The sequence below is a fragment of the Mobula hypostoma genome, chromosome 16 (assembly GCF_963921235.1).
Source record: "Mobula hypostoma chromosome 16, sMobHyp1.1, whole genome shotgun sequence".
Classification (NCBI taxonomy): Eukaryota; Metazoa; Chordata; class Chondrichthyes; order Myliobatiformes; family Myliobatidae; genus Mobula; species Mobula hypostoma.
In genome coordinates, this window is record NC_086112.1 from 28,355,330 (window position 1) to 28,373,784 (window position 18,455).

The 18,455-nt window shown below is 39.6% G+C and overlaps 1 protein-coding gene across 6 annotated transcripts in view; it reads left to right on the top strand.

The window, feature by feature from the left end:
- Positions 1-18,455, top strand: part of dmxl1 (Dmx-like 1) — a 201,695-nt gene that overhangs the window by 62,236 nt on the left and 121,004 nt on the right. For 2 of the 6 annotated variants that reach the window (XM_063068695.1, XM_063068698.1), the window contains exons 7-11: positions 4,190-4,365; positions 10,250-10,421; positions 10,549-10,717; positions 13,942-14,154; positions 17,424-17,638. In XM_063068695.1, coding sequence (XP_062924765.1) covers positions 4,190-4,365; positions 10,250-10,421; positions 10,549-10,717; positions 13,942-14,154; positions 17,424-17,638 — 945 coding nt within the window. Of the gene's footprint in view, positions 1-427; positions 1,250-4,189; positions 4,366-10,249; positions 10,422-10,548; positions 10,718-13,941; positions 14,155-17,423; positions 17,639-18,455 lie in introns of those variants that run through there. The other 4 variants (XM_063068700.1, XM_063068696.1, XM_063068697.1 and 1 more) reach the window with 4 other exon arrangements.

Below are 18,455 nucleotides of genomic sequence, written 5' to 3' on the forward strand. Positions count from 1 at the left end.
CAACAGCCATGCAGCTTCAACAGTGCCAGCGCATCAGGACATCAGAGGCCTGTGAGCACCATGGGTTCCAGCTGCCAGGATTATTTTCTGTTCATTAGAGACACACTTTTAGGGTGATGCTTCTGATGTGACATGGACACTCAAGTGAATGTGCTGCCAGTATCACGCATTGTTTATAAGGCAGAGAGTGATGGATCCTCGCTGGAGGCTGCCAACGGCAGATGATCTGGATTTACGAGACACAACGTGTGATGCTCTTCTTCAACGAACGACGCTACACATGGGACTTTGTCTTGCCTAAAGTTGCAAGACCTCTGCTCAGCACAGATTTTCTGTGTGCCGAAGGACTGTTAGTAGATCTTAAGAACTGTTGACTTGTGGATGCAAAGGACTTTGTTTTGTTGTTCTGTACTCTCAGTAAGTTCCCTGCAAGGACTGTTTAATGCATGCACCACCAAGTGAATTCACTCGCCTGCTGGCCGAATTCCCAAATCTCTTCAAGCCCAGATTTTACACTACCATGAAACAGCAGGGGTTGAGCACCACATTTCCACAACTGGCTTGCTGTTCCACACCCATGCACATAGACTGGACTCAAAACCTGACCACCACAAAGGCTGAATTGAAGATCATGCAAATGCTTGGCATTGTAAGCAGGCTGAATAGCCCTTGGGCCTCACCTCTTCACATGGTCCCTAAGCCCGATGGTGGTTGCTGTCCATGTGATTACTGCTGTATTAACAAGGCTACCATCTCTGATCGTTACTCACATATTCAAGACTTTTCAGCACGTTTAGCCTGAAAGATAATTTCTTCTAAAGCAGACTTGGTCAGGCTGCCATCAGGTGCCTGTGTGTACTGAGGACGTTTCCAAAACTGATGTTATAGCTCCATATGGCCTATTTGAGTTTCTGCACATGCCGTTAGGCCTGAAAAATACACCACAGACTTTCCAGTGATCAATGGACTCTGTGTTAAAAGATTTAGATCTTTTTGTTTACCTGGACAGCATACTTGATGCTGACGAATCCAAAACCGGACACTCAGCACATCTCTGCTCACTTTTCAAGTGCTTAAGCCAACATGGACTGATTATTAACCCCACTAAATGCCAGCTCGAGTTGTCTGCTATTGACTTTCTTGACCACTGCAACTCTGCAGAAAAGTGCAACACTCCTACCGTCAAAAGTCAGTGCTATTCTGGACTTTCCATTGCCCTGCATTACCAAAGCACTGCAAGAGTTTTCAGGTATGGTGAATTTCTAACACTGTTTCATTCCGTGAGCTGCTGAACTTGTGCTCCCCTTGTAAAATTCTGTGAAAAGCAGTGCCCATAATAGTATGTCAGTTGACATGACCAGAGCATTTGATGACACCAAATGAGCCCTTTCAAATGGCGCACCCACTCCCAAACACACCTATAGCCATCCCGACTGACACCTCAGATTATGCTGTGGGTGCTATGCATGTACAGTTGGTTGGAGGCATGTAGCAACCGCTCATATTCTTCATCCAGCTGCTACACCCCTCCACCCCCACCCAGAGGAAGTACAGCATGTTTGACCCCAAACTTCTCTGTCTCTACCTGGCTGACCGCCATTTTCATTTACTACTGGAGGGTCCGCATTTCTAGCTTTCATTAACCACAAACCCCTTGTGCACATGACAGGCAAAGCCTCAGACCATTGGTCTGCACTGCAGCAATGCCACCTGCCCCACATTTCAGAATTCACGACTGACATACAGCACATCAAAGGGAAAAATAATGCTGGCTGATTGCCTGACACGGACCGAAGTCAAAGCTATACGTCAGGGTTGACTATGCTGGCAAGGCAGCCGACCAAGTTACTGATCCAGAGGTCCACACTTACAGGACAGTAGTCACAGGCCTGTGGTGGGCTGATGTCAAGTTTAGGAGCTTCTCTCCTGTGCGATGTCTCAACTGGTCGCACTTGCCCAATATTGCCTACAGTCTGAAGTTGTACTATTTTTAACTCCGTTCACAGCCTTTCACATCCAGGCAGGAAGGCTTCATAGAAACTGATTGCTTTAAGGTTTGTGTGACATGGCCTTAGGAAGGACGTGTGAGACTGGAGTGCAGCCTGTGTTTGTTGTGTGTCAGCGGGTGAAAATTAATTATCACGTTTGGGCACCATCAACACTTCAAGGTCCTTGAACGATGGTTTGATCACGTCAGTGTGGAATCTGGTTGGTCCTGCTCTCCCACCCATGGATTCACACATCTCCTCATGGTGGATGTTACTTCCAGGTGGTCTAGCATTGATGATAGCTGTGGATATGGCTCGGGTGTTCATCAACACCTAGGTTAATCAGTTTGGCACCCCATCTGATATTTCTTCCAACCACGGTCCCTTATGTCAGGGCGAAATGCCTGCAGTGCAGTGGCGTATGCGAGCGGTTTCATGGTCCTTCATGGCTGCTCTCAGGGCCTCCCTGTCAGATGAGTGTTGGAACAGTTGTTTCCCATGGATCAAGCTGGGGTTCAGAACAGCTCAAAAAGTGGACCTGCAGTCCTCCACAGCCGAGTTGGTGTACGGGCAGCCGCTATGGGTGCCAGGTGATTCTATTCCTGATGCCACAAATGCCTGGTTAGTGTCTCAGCAGTATTCCACCCTCCTCAGTAATCTCAATCTTTTGTTTACACCTATTCCTACCTCCCTTCATGGTGTACAGCACTCTTGAGTTGCAGTTGACCTATGTTCTACCTCGTTTGTTTTTGTCCACAATTGATGCCTATCATCAACTCCTTAAGTCCCCTTACAATGGATCGTTCTATAAAGTCGTTTAACAAAGACTTTCATTGTACAAACATTTGTAGATAGGAAGGGTAAACCTGAATGTATTTCTATAGCTCACCTTAATCTGCCCAGATAGGCCTGTATGGTTCCACTACCATACTCCTGCATCATGACATGATCATGTGTGTGTCAGTATATCCCTGGATGAGCCAGAGGCACCAACTGTTACTCCATCCAAGGCAATAGGACCCAAGCCAGGCAGCTTGTATAAACTCTCAATGCTGGTTTTGGTGAATACTTTGTGGGCTTGTGTGGAGAAATGTAATGGGTGACAGATGACAGGTATTGTTCATAATAGAATACATCATTCTACAAAATTCACAGGCACCTCATTGAGTAGTTGTGTTCACTTTAAGAGACAGTATCTGACATAATGATGTCAGTGTAAGGCAAGTGTTTTTAATTTGTGATGGAAGTAAAGGGCTGTGACTTCTGCATGTTTTATTCACAGAATCCTACAACAGTACTTATACATCATTATTTTATCTTGTTGTCAATCTGGTTTCAAAATGCCAGTCTTATTTAAATCTGTATAATAGATAATAACTTAGACCCTCCTCTCAATGAAGGAAGAAGGAAATTACAAAACCACAAGCGAGACAACCCAGTTGACTCACCATCAAATTAACTAACTACCAAAATTCAAACAAGATTTTTCTAAAAATTTTGCAGTGCTTTCATTAAATATAAATTTACAACTTTATCTTTGCCTCGGTAAAATCCACGTTTGATAGCGTGGTTACTATGCTGTGTCTTGGTAGAACTAATGGAGTTGCATTCCCAAGTTCCACAAGTTCTCAGTCAGCTGCCTTAAGTGAACCACCTCCTACCAGTTACCCCATTAACTGAGAGAGTAGTAGGAAACTTATTTTTCTTTTTCCCACTAATTTATTTGTGCAAATAAGCAATTTAACATTGAGAAAATGATCAATTGAAGTTAACAAAACAAATGAAAACAAATAATCTAAACCATATCCCAAATGTTCTAGATTTCTTGCCAATAACCTTTTTCTTTCTACCCTCTTCATCTTTTAACATTGTCCTGAAAATCTGCTCCTGAAGTTTTGTAATTATTTTTATACAATTGTGTTTTGAGAGGCTCAGGTGGGGGATTTTCTGGGATAAAATTGCTAAAGGAATGCCATATGTTATACATGCTATGATTTCCTGTGTAAAATATAGACAGACTATGTGTAGATTTCATTTCCTCAGTTGATATAATGGATTCATACATATATTTCATAATTTAATTATTTATTGTTCAAGGTGAACAGTAACTTTGTAGTTACAAAACTTGGAACAAGCAATAAGAAATGCAAACCATAAGTAAATTGCTCACAGTTGTTTTTCTCTCTTTGCCCTTTCCTCAGGATGATTGTCTTGTGAAAGTGTGGTATAATTCTAGCAGCTGGCAATCAGCAGTGATGACACCAGTAACTCCTGCAGATAAAGGAGAAGATGATATTGATTTTTCCTTTGTGTATTTAGCCCATCCTCGGGCTGTGACAGGATTTTCTTGGCGGAAGACCAGCAAGTACATGCCAAGGTTAACTGAATACTTAAAAAGAGAACTAATCAATGTATAATTATTGCAAATACTTATCTTATTTGTGATTGACAGATATGTGAAAAATTAGGTACAGTGATCTTGTCAGCAACCATTAAGGTTCTGATTGAGAAAACAAATTGAAACTCGGCACTCAAATGAATTTTGAAATGCTTTTATTATTCATTTTTTATAACATGGCACATTTAGTTCGTTTTGTGTGTGTGTGTTTTGCATATATTTGTTATCTCTAATTACAGTGTTTTGAGCTTATTTTGTCTGTCACTGTTCCATGACGTTTTAATGTGGTAAAATGTTCTTTGTTTTTTTTTGTTAATATTGGGATAATTATAGTTTTGTATAACTGTAACAGCTGCCCTATATTCAGTGTTGTTCTCTGTAGCATATTGCATAATGACTTTGGGGAAAAAAACTTACAACATAGAAGAGCCCTTCTTGATTAATTGTGTTGGCAGTTAAGGCAAAATTCAAAGTACATACATGTCACCATTTATAACCTGGAGATTCATTTTCTTGTGGGCAATCACAGTAAATTCAAGAAACTGAATAGAATCAGTGAAAGACTGAACCCAATAGGATGGGCAACACAGACTCTCACAGCTACCTGGACTATACCTCTACCCACCCTGTTGTAAAAATGCCATCCCCTTCTCTCAATTCCTCCATCTCTGCCTCATCTGCTCTCAGGATGAGGCTTTTCATTCTAGAATGAAGGAGATGTCCTCCTTTTTCAAAGAATAGGGCTTCCCTTCCTCCACCATTAACACTGCCCTCAACCGCATCTCTTCCATTTCACGCATGTTTGCTCTTAACCCATCCCCCTGCCACCCTACCAGGGATAGAGTTCCTCTTGTCTTCACCTAACACCCCAGCAACCTCGACGTCCAGCACAAAATTCTCCGCAACTTCCGCCATCTCCATCAGGATCCCACCACAAAGCACATCTTTCCCCACCACCCCCCCCCGCACTTCCTGTTTTCTATAGAGATTGCTCCCTACGCGACTCCCTTGTCCATTTGTCCCTCCCAACTGATCTCCTCCTGGCAATTATCCTTGCAAGCGGAACAAGTGCTACAGTTGCCCCTACACCACCTTCCTTATTACCATTCAGGGCCCTAAGCAGTCCTTCCAAGTGAGGCAGACTTCACCTGTGAGTCTGTTGGGGTCATACACTGTGTCCAGTGTTCCCGGTGTGGCCTTGTGTTTATCAATGAGACCATCAGGTTGGGAGACCGCTCGCTGAGCACTTGCGCTCCACCTGCCAGAAAAAGTGGGATCACCCAGTGGCCACCCATTTTAATTCCAAATCTCATATGCCCATCCTTGGCCTCCTCCACTGTCGTCATGATGCCACGCTTTAGGTTGCAGGAACAACACCCTATATTCCATTTGAGAAGCCTCCAACCTGATGGTATGAATATTGATTTCTCAAACTTCCAGTAATGCCTCCCTCCTTCACCCTTTCCCATCCCCTTTTCCTCCTCCCACCTCATCTCCTTGCCTGCCCATCGCCTCCATCTGGTGTTCCTCCCCCCCACCTTTTCTTTTTTCCACGACCTTCTGTCTCTTTCACCAATCAAGTTCCCAGCTCTTTACTTCATTCCTCCCCCTTCATGTTTCACCTGTCGCCTGGCATTTCTCTCCTCCCCTCCTCCCACCTTTCAAATCTATTCCTCAGCTTTTTTTCTCCAGTCCTGCCAAAGGGTTTTGGCCCAAAACGTTGACTGTACTCTTCATAGACACTGCCTGCCTGCTGAGTTCCTCCAGCATTTTGTGTGTTTTGCTCAGATTTCCAGCGTCTGCAGATTTTCTTTTGTCTAACATAGTTTTCCTGCTGTTATAGTCTGCCACATCATTTAAGCAATAAGTGCAGCCCTTTGTAGCATATTATATAATTCTTGCTGCTTTTAATGATCTATGGACATACTCTTTAAGTTTTTATTCCTTCATATTACATAATACCCTGCCATTTATTCCATTGCCTATTGTACATCATTAAATGTATTTCCTTGTACTACTTTCAGCTAAATTCCATTTCCACTTTTCTGCCCAGCCAGTAGGATTCATTAAGTATTTTTCTGCAGTCTGAAACTTTACTCTTCGCTATCAACCACTTTTGGATCATCTATAAACTAATCTAAATCATACAGTGGCATGCAAAAGTTAGGGCACCCCTGGTCAAGATTTCTGTTACTGTGAATAGCTAAGCGAGTAAAAGATGACCTGATTTCCAAAAGGCATAAAGTTAAAGATGACACATATCTTTAATATTTTAAGCGAGATTACTTTTTTTATTTCCATTTACAGTTTCAAAATAACAAAAAAGGAAAAGGGCCCGAAGCAAAAGTTTGGGCACCCTGCATGGTCAGTACTTAGTAATACCCCCTTTGGCAAGTATCACAGCTTGTAAACGCTTTCTATAGCCAGCTAAGAGTCTTTCAATTCTTGTTTGGGAGATTTTCACCCGTTCTTCCTTGCAAAAGGCTTGTAGTTCTGTGAGATTCTTGGGCTGTCTTGCATGCACTGCTCTTTTGAGGTCTATCCACAGATTTTCGATGATGTTTAGGTTGGGGGACTCTGAGGACCATGGCAAGACCTTCAGCTTGTGCCTCTTGAGGTAGTCCATTGTGGATTTTGAGGTGTGTTTAGGATCATTATCCTGTTGTAGAAGCCATCTTCTTTTCATCTTCAGCTTTTTTACAGATGGTGTGATGTTTCCTTCCAGAATTTGCTGGTATTTAATTGAATTCTTTCTTCCCTCTACCAGTGAAATGCTCCCCGTGCTACTGGCTGCAACACAAGCTCAAAGCATGATCGATTCACCCCTGGGCTTAACAGTTGGAGAGGTGTTCTTTTCATGAAATTCTGCACCCTTTTTTCTCCAAACATACCTTTGCTCATTGCGGCCAAGAAGGTCTATTTTAACTTCATCAGTCCACAGGTCTTGTTTCCTAAATGCATCAGGCTTGTTTAGATGTTCCTTTGCAAACTTCTGATGCTGAATTTTGTGGTGAGGATGCAGGAAAGGTTTTCTTCTGGTGACTCTTCCATGAAGGTCATATTTGTGCAGGTGTCGCTGCACGGTAGAACAATGCACCACCACTCCAGAGTCTGCTAAATCTTCCTGAAGGTCTTTTGCAATGAAACGGGTCTTGATTTGCCTACGAGCAGTTCTCTCGGGAAGTTTTCTTGTCTTCCAGACCTTAACTTGACCTCCACTGTTCCTGTTAACTGCCATTTCTTAATTACATTATGAACTGAGGGAACGGCTACCTGAAAATGCTTTGCTATCTTCTTATAGCCTTCTCCTGCTTTGTGGGCATCATTTATTTTAATTTTCAGAGTGCTAGGCAGCTGCTTAGAGGAGCCCATGGCTGCTGATTGTTGGGACAAGGTTTGAGGAGACAGGGTATTTATAAAGCTTTGAAATTTGTATCACCTGGCCTTTCCTAATGATAATTGTGAACAAGCCATAGCCCTAGCAAGCTAATTAAGATCTGAGACCTTGGTAAAAGTTATCTGAGAGCTCAAATCTCTTGGGGTGCCCAAACTTTTGCATGGTGTTCCTTTCCCTTTTTTCCCCACTCTAAAATTGTACAAAACAAAGTAATACACTAATCTTGCTTAAAATGTTGAAAATAATTCATCTTTAACTTTATGACTTTTGGAGATCATTTCATCTTCTACCCACTTAACTATTCACAGTAACAGCAATTTTGACCAGGGATGCCCAAACTTTTGCATGCCACTGTATTTATGAAGTGCCTGGGTAGTGAGCCCTACAGACCTTCACTGATAACAGTTTTTAGCCAATAAGGTATAGGAGCAGAATTAGGCCATTTGGCTCATCAAGTCTACTCTGCCATTTCATCATGACTGACCCATTTTTCCTTTCAGCCCCAATCTCCTGTCTTCTCCCCGTATCTCTTCACGCCCTGACCAATCAAGAATCTATCAAACTCTGCCTTAAATATACAAAAGACTTGACCTTCACAGCTACCAGTGGCAACAAGTACCGCAGATTCACCACTCTCTGGCTAAAGAAATTCTTCCTCATTTCCATTCTAAAAGGACTCCCCTGTATTATGAGGCATTGTCCTCTGGTCTAGTTTTCCACCATCAGAAACATCCTGTCCACATCCTCTGTATCAAGGCCTTTCACCATTGGATAGATTTCAATGAGGTCACCCCTCATTCTTCTGAATTCTAGTGAATACAAGCCCAGAGCCTTCAAATGCTCTTCATATAAAAAGCCATTCAATTCTAGAATCACTTTCGTGAACCTCCTTCAACCCCTCTAGTTTCTGCACTTCCTTTCTAAGGTAAGGGACCCGAAACTGTTAACAATACTCCAAGTGAAGCCTCACCAATGCTTTATAAAGCCTCAACATTACATTACTTTTATATTCTAGTCCTCTTGAAATGAATGCTAACATTGCAATTGCCTTCCACACTACAGAATCAACCTGCAAATTAACTTTTGACTTTTGTACTTTCTCTTCATTTAGAAAATAGTCAACTCTTTCATTTCTTCTAAGTGCATGAACATACACTTCCATCTGCCACTCCTTGCCCATTCTGCTAATCTGTTTAGATCCTTTAGCCCCTCTACTTCCTCAAAACCACCTGGCCCTCCACCTATCTTTGTATCATCTCCAAACTTTGCAAAGAAGTCATCAATTCCATCATCCAAATCATTGACATATAACATAAAAAGAATTAGTCCCAACGTGATTTTTGTCACGAAAGCACCTACCAACTATTATCTTCTGCTTTCTTCTGCTGAGTGACTTTAGCATCCAATTTACCCTCTCTCTTTGATACTAGTGTCTTCTGCTTTTATCAACCAGTCAGTCTAATCAGACTTTGTCTAAAGTCTTGCTAAAAATCCATGTAGACGATCAAAATACCCTGCCCTAATTGACTCTCCTACTTCAAAAAAAAGTATGTTAACTTAGAGAGTTGGGATCTTATCTCAATATTTATGTAGTCTGTTCCTGGTTAACAAATTATTTTCTTAATGACAACTTACACTTTTCTATCAATTGGATTCCAATAATAGATTCTAAAGCTGGATTCCAGAATCAGAATCGAGTTGATTAACACCAACATATGTTGTGAAATTTGTTAACTTAGCAACAGCAGTTCAATGCAACACATAATATGGGAGAAAAAATAATTAATAAATTTCAGTATACGTATATTGAATGGATAAAAAAATTGTGCAAAAAAAAACTAAAAAAAATGAGGTAGTGTTCACGTGTTCAATGTCCATTTAGGAATCAGATGGCAGAGGGGACGAAGCTATTCCTTGATCGCTGAGTGTGTGCCTTCAGGCTTCTGTACCTCTTATGAGAAAAGGGCATGTCCTGGGTGCTGGGGGTGCTTAATAATGGACGCTGCCCGCCTGACACACAGCTCCTTAAAGGCCTGGATACTTCAAGAGAAAAATAAAAAATTGTGGATAAGCCTCCATGACTTTCAATAATCTGAAATATCTCTTATCTATGTCTGCTAATTTATCGATATATGTACTTCAAGGTGATCTATCTCTAGTCCTATCCAAGTTTCAAATTCGGGCATAAATTTATCAGGTTCCACTTATCTAATGCCTTAGTGTCTTATGAGCAAATGCAAAGAAGAGTGAAGTACTGAATGATTTGCCATATGAGTGAGTTGTTGTGAACATATTCTCAGTATGTTGTCAGTTTTTAAAATTTAATTAAATTTCATAAAGATTTCCTATCAGTTTTAAAGAATATGCAACATGTTCAGTTATAGTATAATCTCTCTTTTAAATGTTTGATATGATATGGCCTTAATCATCGATCGAATATGACTTTAATAGCGTTTTTCTCCACAGGGGCTCCACATGTAATGTCCTGTTAACCTGCTGCAAAGATAGTATTTGTCGGTTATGGGCAGAGACTTTACTTCCTAGTGATAGTTTGCTTTCTGGTGAAGGCTACACCCAGTGGTCTGAATCCATCATTGCAACCAGTAACCTCAAAGGGAGTGCCTCCAGTCGGGAGAAGGTACAAATATTATTTTGAAGGAAGCAAGAATAAATTGAAGTGTTTATTCTCAGTGCTAAATGTCAAGAAAATTAATGCAGTTGAACAGGTTTTGCATCTCATGTTGATTTGTATTGTTCTTTTACAGTTGAATATTGGCCCGTTTCGGATAGGGAGGAGGAGATCATCTGGCCTTGTTGCACATACTGGGTATTTACCACACCAACAGGATGCACATGAACTCCATAGGAATGCACCTCTGCATGCAAATTCCCTCAGCCATTTTCACATAGCAGCCAGTATTAATCCAGTTACAGGTAGGGAAGTTATATATTTATACATTTGTCAAAGAATCTTCTGAACTTTAGAAATGCCATATTTATTGATGAACATTGTTATTCTGATTGATTACACCCGTTTCTGAAGTCTTGCACTGTCCCAAATTTGTCACAGACTGTGCCCAATATCCAGCCATTGATGAAGGTATGTAAATTTTGCATAACTGCACTGAGTAGACATAAGTCATTGTTTTTGGTTGCCAGTACGGATTTAAACACTAACTCAACCCTCGCTCTGGTCTGAGGCTGAACCAGGTGTATGCAAACTTTGATGTTATGCATGTGATCTTGAGAAGAATACAAACTGCATGTTACTTTCTGCTACTGGTTTCTTCAACTTCTGTAATGTTGCTTACTTGCACATCTGTCCAGCTTCAGCTGCTGCTTGAAATCCTTATTCATACTTGGAGCTTCTGGATAACTGGTCTTTTACCTGATGTAAATTTAAACACCTAAAACAAAAAAAAATTGAAAGGAGTTTTTTTTTGTGGGTGAACTATTTGAAGTTTAATTTTCACAATAAGTCTGTTAATGGATTTTGGAGAGGAGATCAAAGTTGAACACAAGATTGAACAACATGTGGTTTTGGTGATATGCTTATGTTGCTAGAGCTGTAATGGGAGGCTATTATGGTAATTATTGATCCAGCAATAAAAATTCAAATCTCATCAAGGCAGCTAGAAATAAATACAAATATGTTTTATATAAAATCATTTTTAAAAATCTGTTGTCAGTAATGGTGACCATGGCATTTCTTAATTGTCATGAAATTCCTTTCTGGTTAACCTGTGTATCTGCATTGCCAAAGTATTTTGTGATTGTGCTCAACTGTTCTGTGGAAAAAAAGCAAGGAAGTCACTCATACAGACTACTAATACAAAGTATAATAAGGTTTAACTTATCTAAGCCGGTATCATTAACCTCTGCAGCATATTTGACAAAGACCAGAGCAAAACCAGTCCATCAGCTGAACAAAGTCACTGGAGGTTAACATAAAGGTTCAGCAAGGAATTAAGACAATTATATAGAGGCTCGGTGAGCTCTGAGAAAATGTGTATAGATCTTCACATCTAAGATTCAAGATTCTAGTACATTTGCTATCAAAGCTGTATAAGTTATACAACCTTGAGATTTGCTTGCTCACAGGTAGCCACAAAGCAAAGAACCTGAAAGAACTCAATTAAAGAAAAAAAAGTAAAAATAAAAGGCCAATACCTGATGTATAGAGAAAGAAAAAGTAACACGAAACATGCAAACAATTGAAGCAAAAATTAATGTTCCAAACCAAAATTGAGTCCTCAGATCTGAACCCCAGAGCATCTCGGAGTAGGCCTAAAGCATTGCTTATCAGTTCATCATATTAGCGAGCACGGAGCATAGCAGCCAGAGCAGTCTTCATAACCTTGGCACCATGGAGAGTGGAGTGACCATAATGGAGAGCCAGTAAAATCGGCTCTCATCTCTGATCCCGGCACCCTGTCTTTTCAGTCTATCTGGGCCAGAGTTTATGTTTGCAATGGAGCATGCAAAAATCTATCACATAGATTTCTGAGATGTCAGGTTTGTCGTGTGAGGAGACATTAAGCAGACTATGCCTGTACTCTACAGTACTTAGGAGAATAAAACAAAAAATGCCTTGCACATCTTCAAACTTCCTCCTCTAACCTTAAACCCTCTAGTTTTGGACATTACTACTCTGGGATGTGGGCACGTGGCCAAGTGGCTAAGGCATTGGACTAGCGACCTGAAGGTCTTGAGTTCAAGCCCCAGCCAAGGCAACGTGTTGTGTCCTTGAGCAAGGCACTTAATCACACATTGCTCTGCGACAACACTGGTGCCAAGCTGTATGGGTCCTATTCCCTTGGACAACATTGGTGTCGTGGAGAGGGGAGACTTGCAGCATGGGCAACTGCTAGTCTTCCATACATCCTTGCCCAGGCCTGCGCCCTGGAGAGTGAAGACTTTCCAGGCACAGATCCATGTTCTCGCAAGACTAGCGGATGCCCTTATTTATTTATACCCCGGGATAAAGATTCTGAGCACCTTTGCCATTCTGATGTGCTGTCCTCTTCCAATCAACCTTCTTGTTTTTAATGCATATGTAAAATGCCTTGGGATTCTTCTTACTCCTACTCAGCAAGAACATTTGATGGCCATTTTTAGCACTTTTGAGTCTTTATTTAAGTTCTGTCTTGCTTCCTTTATTTTGCTCAAGAGCCTTGTAAAATTTCAATGTCATAAAGTTTACATATTCTACTTTTTCCTTTCTGACAAAATTTGTATTGCTCATTATCTAAGGTTCCCAAAGCTTTCAGCCCTTGTCTATCTTCCTCACAAGAATATGTTGGTCCCAAATTCTGGTCAGCTGAGCTTCAAATGACTCCCATTTGTCAGATGTGGACTTGTAGAGTAATAGCTGCTCTGTATCTACACTTCCCAGCTCCTGTCTCACACTGTTGTTATCAGTCTTCCTCCAGTGTAGCATTTTCTCCCAAGGTGCAGTCTTCTCCTTGTCCATTATGATTTGATAGTTTTCCAATTATAGTCACTGTTCCCAAAATGCTATCCTACTGAAGCTTGGGTGGCTAGGCTGATTCACCAATGCCATGTCTGCTGTGGCCCCTTCCCTGATGAGACTTTCAACATACTATTTCAAAAAACTCTCCTGGATGCACCTTGCAAATGTTTCCTCATCTCTGTTAAACTTTTCATTGCACCTTTAACCAATTCAATATGTTGGTTGGTTTCAAAGTGCTAAACAATCTGTTGGTGCTTTCCCTCTCAATGTTGGATTCAGTAAGTGTGAAATGTTGTTTACACTTTATGCAATTGGTTTGGAAAATAAGGAGCTTCAGTCTTAAATGCTGCTTGCATTAAGATCATTAAGTGCTGTGATGTAGAGCTGAGAAAGTTGTGTTATATAATATTGTCCATGTCCATTCAAGATATACTGTTACGCAAACACTATGCTGTTATTTCAAATGGTTTAAGGGGATCACAAACCACAATTTTCATGCAGCTGTAATCTTTAATTTTTTTGGAAAAGATCGCTGATTATATTTTGGTTAGCACCGTGGAGTTGCCTGGTTTCCATTTTCATGTAATGTGTGATTAGAAATAATAAATTTCAGGTTATGTGAATAATATTCAAAATGTCAAATTTACCATAGTATATTAATTAGGTTTTTAAATTTATTTAATAGACATTCCACTCCTGCCTTCTATCACTTCATTAAGTTTAAGTGAAAATGAAGAAACTTACGGACCTTTTGTAGTCCATTGGTTGAACAACAAGGAGTTGCATTTTACCTTGTCAATGGAGGTCTTTCTGCAGCAACTGCGACGGAGTTTAGAGCAGCAATCTCCAGAGTCTGGAACTGAGGAATATGGACAATTGGAGTGCAAATCTGATGAAGGTATCAATTTACCTTTTGTTCATTGAAATATGTTTCCATGCTTTATGCTTGTGCTTCAGTGACATTTTTTGCAATGGTTTGCCTGCAGCAAAATCTATGCTTGTCACAGGACTTCAGCAATCCAACAAAACAATGAAGCAAATTAAGCAAGTATTACATAAAAGCTAACCATGAGACATAGGAGCAGAATTAGGCCATTTGGCCTATCAAGTATACTCTGCCATTCGATCGTGGGATTTATTATCCCTCTCAACTCCATTCTTTTGCTTTCTCCCTGTAACTTTTGATCCCTGACTAATCAAGAGCCTATCAACCTCTGCTTTAAATGAATAACAAACATTTTTAAAAATGAAGTGACACGGTAATTTAGTGCTTGGCACATCGCATTATAGTCACAGTTGTAAGATCGGGGTTTGACTTCCACTGCCATCTGTAAGGAGTTTGTACATTCTCCCCATATGCTTCTATTTCCTTTTGGTACTTTAGTTTCCTCCCATGTTCCAAAGATATACAGTTCAGATTGTTGAGTTGTGGGCATACTATGATGGCATCAAAAAGCATGGCGATATTTGCATTTTGTCCAGCATAATCCTCGCTAATTTGCTTTGATGCAAATAAAGCATTTCACTGTGTTTTTTGATGTGCGTGTGACAAATAAAGCTAATAAATCTTTACAAATAAAATTCACATTTTTCCTTAATCAACAAATAACATAGCAGGAGTTTCAATCTTGCTATGTTTCCATTGTTCCTTTTATTGATTTAAGCGCCATTGTTTTAAGTTTCACATTCTGAATGCTTGTTTTTCCTTGAACATTTAATAAAAATACCATCCAAATTAACTACAAGTAAAATCTGGAAACTAAAATTATTATGCTATTTGAAAAGGATATTTTTTATTTTAAATTATTTGGCCTTTGTTGCAGTTCATCTATGGCAAGTGCATCCTTTCTTGGGAAAGGAGACCAAAATCATACACATACTTCAATACATCACCCAATATTCTCCCCTCATGATCCCATGCAATTGCAATAAAATTTATTTGAATATCAAAATTCTCTTGTAATAAAAAGCTATCAAAAAATTTACCGACTCCGTTGCTTTGTGTACCTTTGTGTTGCCTTCATCGATTTGCGTATAAGCACTCCTCAATCCCTTTGAACATCAATCTCTCACAACTTAACAAATGCTCATACCATTTCATGCCTTTCCATGATCTCTCCATCTGTCATGTTATCACAGACTCAGCTGGTCTATATTTTTAATGCTTCTGTGCATCCTCAATCCCATCTAATGTGAACAAACTTGAATATTTTGATCCCTCAGCCAATTGATTGATATGATTGTGAATAATGGATGTGATCCAAAGCACTGATCTCATCATGGCCTTCAAGTCTGAGAACAGTGTGTTTATTCTTATTCTTCACTTTCTACTTGATAATTAATTGTCTGTCTATGCTCCATATTACTCCTAATTGTATGTAGTCCAACTTGTTAACCAACCCTCTCATTTTTAAATAATAAGGGGGGGGGCACATTTACTAATTCCAGAATCTGAAGAACTTTAAAGGATAACTATCAGAGCATACACTGTTTCCAAAGCCAACTCTTTCAAATTGTTTTCAAGTCCATCAACTTCTCTAGCTCTTTTTTTTTTAAATGGTGCTTAATTCTTTTAGTTTATTTTGATACACCCTTGATTCTCTAATATAGCTGGCAAGTTTTGTGCGTCTTTCACAATCAAGATAATTATGTAATTATTCTGTTATTTTCTTATTTGATGTTATAACTTGTCCTTTTTCTCTAAAAAGCCCACACTTTACCAGTCTTTTTCCCTCTAATATAGCTTTACAAGTTCTCGTAGTCTATCATTTATGTTTGTCACAAGTGTCCTTTCATATTTCTGTCTTTATTTTTTGGGTCTTCTTTCCTGAGTTCTGAAATGTTGTTAATCCTCAGACCTACTATTTCCAGCAACTATAAGCCTCTTCATTACACTTATCACTACTTTTAATTCTCTCGTCAACCATAGATGAATCACTTTTCTTGTTTGCATTAATTGTTTGAAGCTAACCCCTGCCTATCTGTCAAACCTTTCAATTTATTCTCCCAATTGCAACCATCTGATTTCCATGCCTTCATAGTTTTCTATAGTACCCTAGATTTGCATTAACCTATATCACTTTCAAAGCCGCTGTCACTTTCTGTTGTGTTAATAGGGTCAAATCTCCCCCAATTACTTTTTGAAGTAAGATTATCAATTAACCTCTTGCTTGTTATATACTTGGGCAGATGGCGAGTAGAAATGTAATGCAGATGAGTGCAAAGTGATAGAAGGCAAGTTGGTTTACAGCTTGCGTTTTATAATTAGAGGCACAGCTCATAAAAACAAGTAAGTTGTGTTGAAACTGCAGAATTTTGTTTCATCCTCTTTCCGATATTATGTCTAGTTCTGACATCACATTTTATTAAGTTTCTGAAGATCCTTAGAAAAGGTACAGAAAACTTCTCCTGTGGTCCTAGAGATAGATAAATTGAAGAAATATTGAGGATTTAAACATGGTAACTATAAAGTAACTATTGGCAGACAACTAAACACCAGAGAACTAGATAAAATATTCAAGAGGAAAAACCACAATGAGTATTTTTGTTTTCTGTACGCACTGCTTGAAAGGATGGTAAATGCAATTTGTCACTTGCACCCGCTTTTGAAAAGGATTTGAATAACATTTGAAAGACGTTACAGAGGAGGGGTTCCCAACCTTTTTTATGTCATGAACCCTTACCATTAACCAAGGGATCTGTAGATCCTAGGTTGCTGTAGAAGTACAGGGGAAAAATTGGTAAAAAGGGTAACTATTAGATTGCTCTTTCAAAGTAGCAAGGGCTCAGTGAACAGATGGTGTGGATATTTCTTTAACAATTCTGTGGATTTTATACCATATTGAAAATATTCTTCTATTGCTTATGTTGTAAATGTTACTTGTGCTCATTACTTGAGCTGTATGTAGCTATCCTTAAGGTGATTTTATTGCACAACTGTTTCTCCTCACCACAAAGGTTATGATTCCAGCTCATAATTTGACACAAGGTTAGGTTAGGTATGTCAGGTTAGGTTTTGCAATTGAGCAAACTGTTACTGTGGACAGTGTTTCATCCTATATTTAGCATTGTATTCGTGTATGTATATTCACAACATATTAGTGCTTAAATTCCAAGAGGAAATTTCCTAAGAAGAAATATTCTTAATGCAAAGAATAATTATTACAGGGTTTATACAATCTGTACTTTTAGACAAAGATGTTGAGGAAAAGACTTCATCAGATGTTATGATTGATCATAAAGTTGATGGACTGTTAGCTGAATGGAACAAAGATGCTGACATGCTCTTCAGTATTCATCCGATGGATGGCTCCTTGTTGGTGTGGCACGTTGACTGGTTGGATGAGTATCAACCTGGGATGTTTCGACAGGTGCAGGTAAAGGTAACTTATGTTCTTTCATATTGTATATTCGATGAGCCTGCTTTCTACTTTCCAGAAAATGATTTAATAACATATTCAATGAATTAACTGAATTATAATAACATTCTGAAAAGGACAATAAAAATGGTAATTTTTATTACTGTCACATGTATTTCCTTCTGGTAATTTTTCCCCTCCCCCTTCCCTCTTCTTGTATTCCCCATTCTGGCCTCTTACCTCTTCTCACCTTCCCCGGTGCCCCTCCTCCTTCCTTTTCTCCCATGGTCTACTCTCTTCTCTTAACAGATTCCTTTTCCTCCGGCCCTTTGTCTTTTCTATCAATCACCTCCTAACTACTTACTTTTATCCCCCCTCCTCCACCCACCTGACTTCACCTAGCACCTAGTTTGTCCTCCTTCCCCATCCCCTACCTTTATATTCTGTTGTCTATCTCCTACTTTCCAGTCTTGATAAAGAATTTCAACCTGAAATGTTAACTATTTATCCATTTCCATAGATGCTGCCTGATTTGCTGAGTTCCTCCAATTTTATGTGTGTTACTCTGTCGAATCTCTTGTGTTACTGATGAAAATTTTTGTTTTGAATGTAAGCCATACAGATCATTTCATTACAACCCTACACTGAGATAATACAATAGAAAATAACAGAATAGTGTTACAGAGAAAATAAAGTGTAGGCAAACAATAAGATGCAAGGTCTTATTGAAGTGGATTATGATCCTATTTATTTTATTTTTATTCAGGGATGCAGCGCAGAATAGGCCCTTCTGGTCCTTTGAGTCGCACTGTCCAGCAACTCCCAATTTAACCTTAGCCTA